This window comes from Brassica napus, chromosome C2, assembly GCF_020379485.1.
Source record: "Brassica napus cultivar Da-Ae chromosome C2, Da-Ae, whole genome shotgun sequence".
NCBI classification, from domain to species: domain Eukaryota; kingdom Viridiplantae; phylum Streptophyta; class Magnoliopsida; order Brassicales; family Brassicaceae; genus Brassica; species Brassica napus.
The window spans coordinates 52,359,174-52,370,867 of record NC_063445.1 but is presented as its reverse complement, the minus strand read 5'-3'; the positions used below and the strand labels follow the sequence as shown (position 1 = coordinate 52,370,867).

Genomic DNA, 11,694 nt, shown 5'->3' with positions numbered 1-11,694 from the left:
AAAAGTAGAAGAAAAAAAAATAGAAAAGATTCAAAAGTATAAGAAATTTAAATATTTTTAACTTATAAGACAAAAAAATATAAGAAACCTTCTAAGCAAATTATTATTTATCCAGCAGGATAAGCAATGTCGTCATCTTCGTCTGATGAAAATGATGAAATCGAGGAGAGATTGGATGATATTATCGAAGATTTCATTGACGAAATTTACGACGATATAGTGGAGGCCGAACCCATACCGCAAAGGACCCGTAGTTATACTGAACGACACCGCGAAGGAGGACAGCACCAACTAAGCAATGACTACTTCAACGACGACCATTCGATATATTCGATACAAACTTTCAGACGCCGATTCCGCATGAATAAGGGATTATTCATACGTATTGTCGATGGCCTTGAACAATTCTTTCCATTCTTTCAGCAAAGAAAAGATGCAACGGGTAGGTGGGGTCTTACTGCACTACAAAAATGTACGGCAGCAATTCGTCTACTTGCTTATGGAAATTCGGCTGACACGGTTGACGAATATCTCCGACTTGGTGAGAGCACTGCACTTTCTTGTTTACATCATTTCACTGATGAGATAATACAGTTATTCAGAGATGAGTATCTGCGACGACCCACAGCAGAGGATCTTCAACGACTACTCGATATGGGAGAGAAACGAGGGTTTCCTGGGATGGTCGGGAGCATTGACTGTATGCACTGGGAGTGGAAAAATTGTCCAACCGCTTGGAAAGGACAGTACGCCCGTGGCCACGGAAAACCGACTATTGTCCTAGAGGCCGTAGCTTCACAAGATATTTGGATTTGGCACGCATTTTTTGGTCTTCCAGGTACCTTAAATGATCTTAATGTCCTCGATCGATCTCCTCTGTTTGATGACATTTTAGAAGGTCGAGCTCCCAGGGTGAGGTACATGGTCAACAACCACATGTATAAGTTGGCATATTACCTCACAGATGGTATATATCCAAAATGGTCAACATTTATCCAAACTATCACACTCCCTCAAAGTCCTAAACAACAGTTATTTGCTCAAGTTCAAGAATCAGTCCGAAAAGATGTCGAGCGGGCTTTTGGAGTATTGCAAGCTCGGTTTGCGATTGTGAAAAACCCGGTTCGTACAATGGCCAAAGAGAAGATAAGGAAGATAATGAGAGCATGTATCATACTACACAATATGATAGTTGAAGATGAACGAGATGGTTATTCAATGCGGTACGATATTTCAGAATTTGAAGAAGGAGCATCTTCCAGAACTTCGGAGGTCCTAAACACAAACCCTACACTAAACGAAATCCCGACAATTCTCAATAATATATTTCCCAACCGAAATGATCTTCGTGATAGGCAAACTCGTGAATGATTGAAGAATGATTTGATCGAAAACATTTGGAATAAATTTGGCGATGAAGATTAATAATTAGTATCTTTATATTTAAACCTTGTATCTTTTAATCCTTGTATCTTTAAATTGAATCCTTGTACCTTTTATTTTAATTATGCAATTAATAAATTTTCAATTTTAATTTTTTTTAAAATAATAATAATAATATTTTATTGCTAAGGACTCCGTCTTCGGAATCACCATTGGACGAGCTTTTTGGACTCGAATCCTTCACTGTTCAAAAAAAAAATAAATATATATATATATATATATTAAACAATTGCCAAAGATCCCAATGTGGGGATGACCATTGCAAGTGCTCTAACTTTTTAGAGAACAAAAATCTTGCCGTCACGCCCAAAAAATTATCAGTCGTCATACATCTTGGTTACATTTGAAGGTTATACGTAATTAACCTAATATTTATATGTGATCTACGTACAAAATCCTTTCATTTAAAATCCTCTAATATAGAAATGTGAACATTAATCCCTAACTTCACACGTAGCTAAACCTTCCATTAGATCAGCAAACCTTCTCCACATGTGCGTTGAATATTTGTTTGAAACGCTTCTGTTGTTATCTACTACGTACGCGTATGTTATCTTATTTCAACAAGACTTATATCTAGGCATGAAGGTTGATTGATATTCTATACGTAGACAATGACATTTAGAATTAGCCGTTTTTCGTGGACTCTGGAAAATCAATCTACATAGGAATTTCTCAGTTCTTTTTTTTTTTAGTTTTTAGTTTTTGAGAAAAAATAAAAGTTAAAATGCTTCTATTATAAATTTAGAATAGCTAAAGAGTTATTAGGAAATTAAATAAAAAACTGTTTGAGAAACATCTAAGTTATTGTCAATTTAAAGAGTTCCCACATAACTTAAATTAAATGTTCTATATAATTTTTTTTGTAACATCTAAAATATTAATTATAACTATATTATCATTAACATATATGGTCTCAATTTGTTGCAGATTTTATATATCATATTGGTTGAAACCAAGAAAATACTTCATTTTAGAAAGGAAAAAACTGAATTTAAAATAATGAAAAAGGGGTTGGCGTGGTAAATGCTAAAGTGAATTTTGATATTATATTGTCAATAACGACATTGGTCCCTCTCTCCTCTTTCAAACATTAGTTAGTGCCTTTAGCTTCTAGAACCTCTAACATAAGTTTTTTTTAGTATTTATTAATCTTCCAATACCAATAACTTTTATAACATACGATGTATCTGTATTAGACATGGTTTGGTTGGTAAGTTACATCTACGACGGCTTATAGCTAAACATGGTCAAAGATCACCACTGATCTCACGTTTAACAATACGGTAATTAGGAGGAATTAGTATAGCTACATTGTTTTCTATAGTACTGCTTAATCTTCTTTGCCGTATCAACTCGTGCGTTAACAAGATTGGAGCTTGTCAACAAGTAATGGTACGCTTCTTCAGCTCCCTTCCTTTTAGGAGATTCGACAAGTTGCTATGGTCGCAGCTTACGCAAATTTACAATTTCATGTTGATCCAAGCAAACTAACGATTTTGGGCTACAAACGTGAATTGTAGTATATGTTAGATCATTGAATTTGCAAATTCATATGGCTAGAATTGACAAATCATGATTCGGAAACGCACTTCACACTACCCATAATTGCTTTAAATGGCCTACAGTTGTTATGTTTGTTTCCTCTTTTCTTATGAATTCAATCATATCATCATATGGAAATGGTTTGATGTATACCAAGTTCAAGGATTACATCATTAAAAAAAAAAAACAACTCAAAACGAAAGTAATAGATAGTAGATTGACATGAAAATGTCAAATGAGTGTTTCCGGTTAAAGCTTTATTCGGGATCATCTGGAAAAAAAAAAACAAAAACAAAAAACAAATAACCTTAGGCTTTCGTAGCTCCTCCGGCTTTCACAAGGTCTTCAAGAGACTTGAGAATCTGTGACTCGCTCATCCCATCCAAGTTTACACACCTCTCCACTCCCATATCTGCCACAATTGTATGTGTGCACAAAATTAGCGGATACACACACTAACATAATAACTAGTTGAACAAGGTCGATTACAAGAACATAAATTTTAAACGAGCATATTAGCCAAAAGAAAGCATCACCATCCTTCAGCTAAACTCTAATAGCCAAGAGGAGCTGAGTCTTAGCCGAAATTATGTCAAGTCAATTGATGGATACAAACATTACATTTTCAGCCAAGGCCCTAGAGGTTTTACTCACAAGAATCAATTCATGTAAACTAAGCACTAACCAATATGCGTATAACATTTTCATCGTATCAAACCTTTAAAGAACTTACAGCTCACAATCACCAACAACCAACATGTTTACCCAATAAGCACACTGAACATTACCATATCGTGCCCACAACTGAGGCTGGATCCCAGTGCATTCGCGGATCATGAAGGGGAACTTAGGGTTTAGAGACTTCAAATCTCTGTAATTCTTCTCCACGAACGTCCTGAATCCAAACAGCTCAAAGTCACGCACAACGGAGATTGAACCGCCGATCTTAACAGAGTTTGATTCGATCGGAGACGAGAGCGAAAGGGAAGGGTGGAGGAGAAACCTGGCGGAAGCGCTAGCCGGGGAAGATTGACAGAGAAGGATCCTGAGCTCTTTGAGAGACTTCGATATGTTTCCTCTCCACGCCATTGCTCCTCTCTCGATGGCTCAGGTACACTAATCTGTTAAGGTACATGCTTAACTAGCTTCTGTGAAGTCAAGGCCCAATTCCTGGCCCACACAAGTCCAGCAAGACGTGCAACAAAAGGAATAATCACGTTAGTTTCCTTTTCACATTCAACAAGAGATAAAGCGTTGGGTACAATCAGGAATAGGAAATCTAATGACGGTGGCTGGAGTTATAAATAGAGAGGTAGTCAAGGGCTTTAAGGATCATCCAATAACGAGCAAGAGAGAAAGATCAAAGAGCAATATTAAACAGGCTTCGTTTACTTATTAAACTTGTGATCTCTAATAGTTGTTATTGTGCGACTCTTTTGCATTCTTGAATAAAAGACACGTTTTGATTCACTGTTATTCTAAAGCACAAGTTAGATTCAAATCCTAACAGGTCCCTGTTTCGTCTCACAATGGGAGACAATCACAACGACGATAAGAGCATTGAGATTTGGAAGATGAAGAAGCTGATCAAGTCCCTTGAAGCTGCTAAAGGGAATGGAACCAGCATGATCTCACTCATCATGCCTCCACGCGATCACATCTCTCGTGCCACCAAGTTGTTGTGCGATGAGTACGGAACCGCCTCAAACATCAAGAGCAGAGTCAACCGCCTCTCTGTCTTGGGAGCCATTACTTCTGCACAGCAAAGGCTGAAGCTTTACAACAGGGTCCCTCCCAATGGTCTCGTCCTCTACACTGGCACCATTGTCAACGAAGAAGGCAAGGAGAAGAAGGTTACTATTGACTTTGAGCCTTTCAGGCCCATCAACAACACTCTCTACCTCTGTGACAACAAGTTCCACACCGAGGCTATTAATGAGTTGCTGGAGTCACATGATAAGTTTGGTTTCATTGTAATGGACGGGAAGGGGACACTCTTTGGAACTCTGAGTGGTTGCACCAGTGACGTGCTTCACAAGTTTACTGTCGATCTTCCGAAGAATCACGGAAGAGGGGGACAATCAGCTCTTAGGTTTCACCGTCTCGGTAAGGAGAAACGTCACAACTACTTGAGGAAAACAGCTGAGCTCGCCACACAGTATTACATCAGCCCTTCAACGAATCAGCCTAATGTGTCTGGTCTGATACTTGCCGGTTCAGCTGATTTCAAGACCAAGCTAAGCCAGTCAGATATGTTTGATCCCCGGCTTAGGGCCAAGATACTAAACGTGGTGGAGGTTCAGCACGGAGGAGATATTGGTTTCAATGAAGCTATCAAGAAGTCATCTGAGATCCTTTTGATAGGGAAGTACTTTAACGAGGTAAACCAGGGAACGGGGAAGTATGTGGTTGGCGTGGAGGACACGTTAAACGCTTTCGACTCTGGTGCCGTTGAGACACTGATCGTGTGGGAGAATCTTGACATCTACAGATACGTGTTGAAGAACAGCGTGACTGGTGAGACTGTGATAAAGCATTTGAACAAGGAAGAGGAAGTCAATAGTGACTTTTCCGTGGAGGACAAGGTGTTGTTGCTGGAGTGGCTGGCTAACGAGTACAAGCGTTTCGGCTGTGCGTTGGAGTTTGTAACCAACAAGTCGCAGGAAGGGGATACGTTTTGCAAAGGGCTTGGAGGAGTTGGAGGGATACTTCGTTACCAGCTTGATGTTGCTGACTTTGATGAAGAAGAGGATTTGGATGTTAGTGATGATGATGAGTCTGAGTAGCAATCAATGGAATCATCACCTTCTCTGGTTCAGGAAGATGGCACACCACCAAGGCTGAACCAGCCTGCGCGGGTTAGCGGGGTCACGCAGAAGATAACTCGAAATTAAATGAAGAAAGCATCTTTTAGCCAAGGTAAAGGATATCTATTGAAAGTTTCAAACCTGGTTCTGTGTTTTTTTGTGTAACGGTTAGGTTAATATCTAAATATGGTACTAATTAAAACAGGTGGAGAGTGAAACAGTTGGAGAATGAGCAAGCTTTGCTATGGTTGTGTTAGCCTTGGTCGTGTCGTGTGTCTGCGACATCTATGGAGTTTTTATTTTGTTTTTTTTTAATCTCAGTATTATAATAACATTCTCTCTTTGTGAGAGAGGAAACCATGTGGTGGGTAGTTTTTTTTTGTTTTTCCTAAATAATTCACTCTATGACAGAAACTCTTATTGATTCGGTGTCCTGTTTTTCCTTTTATTGCAATGGATGTTTTGTGACTTTGGTTGATGAATAAGTTTGCTTTAAGCCCAACAAATGTGACTAAGCTGCATCACTTTTCGAAATATCAGGTATCTTTCCACTACTTCGTCTCAAAGTCTCAGACACACGCTTAACTATGAATTTATAGGATAACTTACCGAAAAATAAGCACACTTAACCAAACCAATTCAATTAAAATAACACATATTGAACTTTCATTCATGCAGTCAATGCAATCAGTTATACCAATATAACAAATACATAGTAGGTACAACCATAAATGATGTGTTTAAGATCAAAGGAATATCGATAAGGTGTTTGAATATAGACGCAAATACTTTATAAGACAAAAATGTATTTTTATTAAGAACACTCAAACATATTACAAAGGACTCAAGAGACTCTTTAGGACTTAACTCTCTCAACTCACATGGTATGGATTATAACTCCAAGCCTTCTTATTTATTATACAAGGCTTTCAATACACACCACAGATAGTTGCCTAATATTTTGCCAAACTTAGTTGACATAATATTTTGGCAAAATATTTATTATGATTTTACATTTAACATATGACAAAATATTATTATTAATTATTTATTATTACATGCATTGGACAAATGATTGTTCTTTACAATCAATAACCATGAAAGTTAGGTTTTATTTGGGGGTCAGAGTTACTAACAAGAAACCTGAAAGTTGCTTAGCCAGGATTCTCTAGTCATTATTGTTATTGTTGTCACCAGCAGCCAAAAGCCTAAGGAAATAGGGGTAGTATAAAAGGTGTCCGAGAAAGGAATGGATATTACCAATTGGAGCCACATAAGGAACAAGGAACAGCAACAAGACCAGCAGGAAGATGACACCGATACCCAAAACGAAGCAACCAAGCAAAGGGACGTGGCTTACCGCTGCATATGTGCCAGCCATAAACGCTATCGACATTGATGTAAGCGCAAGTCCGAGAAATGGAAGTGCCATGTAGAACGCTTTGAGTATGATAGAAATATCACCGAGCTGTGCCCAAAGGAGGGCAACTATAATAATGATGGAACAGTACATTGCCAATGTGTCGCATACAAGAAAGACTTGGAAAGCTGTTTTCTTGGTCAAAACGGCCATTCCCAAGTTGGGAGCAGAACCGTTGTAACCACCTGGTAATGTGAGTCCTGCAGTAAAAGTCATGGTGGCTACAAGAGTTGCAACCAGCAGAAGAGTATTGACTTGATCTTTGTACCTCCCACCATCTGCTAACTTCATGATTATTCTACGATCATTTGTAGTTGGACTCCTTGGTGTACCACCACTCCACAAAGCCAACCAAGTCAATCTCTGTACATACAAATACACAGATTTGTATGGAAAATTTACACATGGCAGGCAACTCGGGTTAAGCTAGTTTAAGTAATTTGGTTTACTTGACTTGTTGGATCAAATACCACGAAAAAAATTAATACCTACAAGTTATTTGACTTGAATCGTTACTTGTCAAAAAATTAAATGCTTATCTACAAAATACTTGATTATCTATACTATTATTTGAAAAGTGAATTTATTTACTTGTCATATTCTCCATGATTTTAGTGGAATTGCTTACTTGTCACATTCTCCATTATTTTACGATAAATCATCAGTTTAATTAATAATATATATATATATTTTTTAATATATAAATTTATCATAATCTATTAAAGATAATAAATATACATTAACCTATTCTACACATATATATACTATTATTTTTTAAAAAAATTAATATATAATTATCATGATATTTAGAACATTTAATTAAATATACGTTAACAATTGATGTTAACAATATTTACGGATAATATCATGATTATGTTTATCTTATATTTAGTTTATGGTTTTAATGACTAATATTATAGCCAGTTTCTCTGATTTTATTGGAAATAGTGATCCAAATACATATTATTATAAATTTATATATAAGTATACTAATATATTTTAATTATTTAGTTTCTTCGGTTTATTCGGTTGGATCGGTTAATATACTGAACCATATCCATATACTGGGGTTTTCAAAATAACATTCATTCGGTTTATTTGATACTACTAAATCCAAACTATCTATTCTATTTCGGTTCAGTTTTAAATGGTTCGGTTTTACCGAATTGAACATCCATAGGCTATTGTTATTTTGTTAACGTTTTATGGGATGTAATTAATTGTAATCCATTCAGTCCAAATACAATAAGTGTTTGATTTCAAATCCAAGTTTTCTAATTTGATTATTACTATAGAATTTTTTTTAATCCAAAATCCACATCCCATAAATAAAAATATGAAACAAAGGAAGGTAATTTAACACATTTATTAGCAATATGAATATTGAAGTTTTATAATTATAATGAACCTAAATTAGTATCTAATTTAATTATTTTTATTGAAAATAAACATTAGAATTAAGAATTATTCCGCACAAGGTGCGGGACATCAACTAGTAGTATTTGAAAACAAAATATATGTAACAAATACTATTACCTTTTAACTAGGGGTGGGCACTTCAGTTATTTTCTCTGTTCGGTTCGGGTTCGGTTCGGTTCGATTTGGTTAGTTCGGTTCTAGTATTTTTCCAACTGAAGTAAACCATAGTTAGTTTGGTTCGGTTTGTGTTCGGTTCAGTTTATATTCGGTTCGGTTTGTATTCGGTTCAGTTTATTTTTTGGATCGGTTTAATTAGATTCTTCTTAGTTTAATTTTTCTAAGAGAAATTATGTTTTACAACATAAATTATGTAACCATAACTATGTGAACTAAATTCAATATAAAAATGAAAAAAAAAACTTTTTAAAAGTCACAAAAAGTATATATAAGAATTAAAACAAATGAAAATTAACTAAAGTAAAAAAAAACTCGACATCATAACTAATGTATCTTATATCATTAAAATTAAAAAACCTGCAATGAATGAAATATTTTAAATCAAATATTTTGATGATTACATATTAGGTTAGAAGAATATATGTTAATGGATAAAAATGGAAAAATATGTGATTTAGTATTAGAATTTTAGTATATTGGTATTACTAATTTTTTTTAATTTAAATAATTACAAAAACACATCGGTTTCTCGGTTCGGTTCGGTTTTAAACCGAACCGAACCATTCGGGTTAGGGAAATCTTCAACCGAATGGTTTGAAATAGACTTTGGTTCGGTTTGAATCGGTTACGGTTCGGTTGGTTCGGTTTGACTCGGTTCGGTTCGGTTTTGTTGCCCAACCCTACTTTTAACGAGTAAAAAAGTACTTTTTACTGAGTAACAAATACATTTTAGCGGATAACACGTAATTTACTGAGTAACAAATATTTTCTTGAACAACTAACACGTAACACATAACGATACAAACAACAAACAAGTATCCAAATAACGATATTTGATACTTTCCACGAATTTAAAAATAAGAAAATTTATTGATTTGTTATTTCACTTGATTTTTAAAAAAAATCATGTCCAGCCCAGTAACTGGGGTTCTTTTTAGTTGAATAAAAGGGAAAATAAAAGAAAAAAAACTGGTGTTTAATTAAAAAAAGCTTCACATAACCTTGAAATAGTTTGAAACTACCATGAATGGAAGAAACATATTACCTGATGGAATACATAGTCTGAAACAATGTTATCCTCGGCGACATCCAAAGCTGTGAAACCCTTGTTGTTTGTTTTCTTAAGGTCAACTCTATTGTCCCAAGTAAGCATACTAACAACTTTAGGGTGCCAATTTTTGGTGGCTAGATGCAACGGTGTATTTCCATCCACATCTTGTTCATTAATCAACTTATTCTTGTTCTTATCCTTATAAATTCTTAGGATAAACTTGATCGGTTCAAGTTTTCCATTCCTTGCTGCAACGTGAAGAACATTTTGACCGTCTTTGTCAATCAACTCAAGTGCCTCCGGACAACGTTTAAGTATTTCCTCAAGAATTTTGACATGGCCATATTTGGCCGCCATATGAATGGGAAACAAGCCATCATCATCGCTGAGATAAACCATGTCTAGATATTTGTCCAAGAGATAGCAGATCCCTTTATAATATCCTATGGACGCTCCAAAAGAAAGACAAGTCCGTCCTTCATCTCTCAAGTCAATAAGACTTGCATCTTTGCTGAGTAAAGCAGTAAGGATATCTGTTCGAGAAATAATATGAGTAGCATGAACAAGAAACTTAAAGGTCTATATATGTTTAGTGGCAAATTAACAACAAACCTTTCCGCTTAGCTTTCAGTGCCGCATGTACGATGGATCTTCCTCCAACCTTTGAACGTAAATCAGATGATTGGTGACACATAGCTGCTACAAGATCTGCCTGTCCAGCTTCTATAGCAAGGTACAAGGGAGAAAACCCATCGCTGTTGGCAACGAAAGACAAATCTTTCTCTGCAGAGACCAAATAGGAAGCGACCAACATGTGTTTCTCTTTTAAGGCAACATGCAAAGCAGTGTCTTGGTTTTTGTTCTTAGCAAAATATATCCTTTTTGCAACACCGACAGCATTACGAGATATCTCTTTTATGAAACCAACTAGATGCAACGTAACATCAAGATGGCCTGTTCTTGCTGCAACATGGAGAACAACTTCATCCATCAGGTTTGACTTCATTAGCAAACTTGGGCATTCGTTGATCAGATAACGGACTAGACTGGCATGACCCGATGATGCAGCAAGATGAAGCATTGTATTTCCATGATTGGTCACTAAGCGTGGAGCAAGTCTAACGTAACTGTAGTTATCTCTCAGGTAATTTACATTACCCGCTCTTACGGCAGACATCGTCTTTGGATCCATCGATATAGTTTCACCATTGAGAGATGGTGTGGATATAATATTGTTTATTGGTGGTATTGAAGGTTGTGCTACTCGTCCATCAAAGTCCACATCAGGCCTTCCCATTGATAATATCGAATCTGAAAATATTTCTAGCTATTATATCAGTGAATAATGAAATGATCATTTATGTTAAAATGGGAATAATTGATATAATGTAGTGAAAAATACCAGCTACTTTCTGTTACCACTGAATTTGCTACAGCACACTAAGGGTTTGAAAGAATGCAAATTTATCACCCGAAAATAGCATATTCTTTAATTTATGATCAGGTCAGGAATATTTAGACGTGCTCAGATCAGTAAAATAAAATATCCCAGCGATTTTAGTTTCAATGCAACTTTTGATATACGAAAGGGATACATGGAAATGACTTGATCTTTAATTATTTTTTTTTTTCGAATGAATGTTAAATTTTATTTATCCAAAAAACTTTTTTTACATCAAGTGCATCCTATCTATGATTAATATTTTCTCCTTTAACCCTTCCCCCTACTACTCTATGAATTTATATGAAATATTCACAATCTCGTGGTAGACCATACAACTTGTTTTCAACTAGATAAAAAAAAATATTTACCATACAACTTGTTTTCTTTG

At 35.7% G+C, this 11,694-nt stretch overlaps 4 protein-coding genes across 4 annotated transcripts; 2 read left to right on the top strand and 2 right to left on the bottom strand.

The window, feature by feature from the left end:
- The first annotated feature begins 126 nt into the window (after positions 1–126).
- On the top strand, positions 127–1,279 carry LOC125582481 (putative nuclease HARBI1). The gene is made up of 2 exons (XM_048749223.1): positions 127–1,122; positions 1,193–1,279. Exons 1-2 carry the CDS (start codon positions 127–129, stop codon positions 1,277–1,279), a joined length of 1,083 nt encoding a protein of 360 aa, XP_048605180.1.
- Positions 1,280–3,115: 1,836 nt separating this feature from the next.
- On the bottom strand, positions 3,116–4,114 carry LOC106429000 (NADH dehydrogenase [ubiquinone] 1 alpha subcomplex subunit 2). Its single transcript, XM_013869741.3, has 3 exons — positions 3,992–4,114; positions 3,777–3,883; positions 3,116–3,400 (listed from the first exon to the last, which is right to left on the bottom strand). Exons 1-3 carry the CDS (start codon positions 4,075–4,077, stop codon positions 3,297–3,299), a joined length of 297 nt encoding a protein of 98 aa, XP_013725195.1. The 5' UTR covers positions 4,078–4,114; the 3' UTR covers positions 3,116–3,296.
- LOC106429011 (eukaryotic peptide chain release factor subunit 1-1) lies at positions 3,892–6,453 on the top strand. The gene is made up of 2 exons (XM_013869751.3): positions 3,892–5,907; positions 6,001–6,453. Exon 1 carries the CDS (start codon positions 4,518–4,520, stop codon positions 5,772–5,774), a length of 1,257 nt encoding a protein of 418 aa, XP_013725205.1. The 5' UTR covers positions 3,892–4,517; the 3' UTR covers positions 5,775–5,907; positions 6,001–6,453.
- A 128-nt stretch (positions 6,454–6,581) lies between these two features.
- Positions 6,582–11,391, bottom strand: LOC106428978 (protein ACCELERATED CELL DEATH 6). The gene is made up of 3 exons (XM_022697133.2): positions 10,475–11,391; positions 9,857–10,395; positions 6,582–7,578 (listed from the first exon to the last, which is right to left on the bottom strand). The coding sequence occupies exons 1-3, from the start codon at positions 11,157–11,159 to the stop codon at positions 6,964–6,966; spliced, it is 1,839 nt and encodes a 612-aa protein (XP_022552854.1). The 5' UTR covers positions 11,160–11,391; the 3' UTR covers positions 6,582–6,963.
- Between the last annotated feature and the right edge of the window lie 303 nt (positions 11,392–11,694).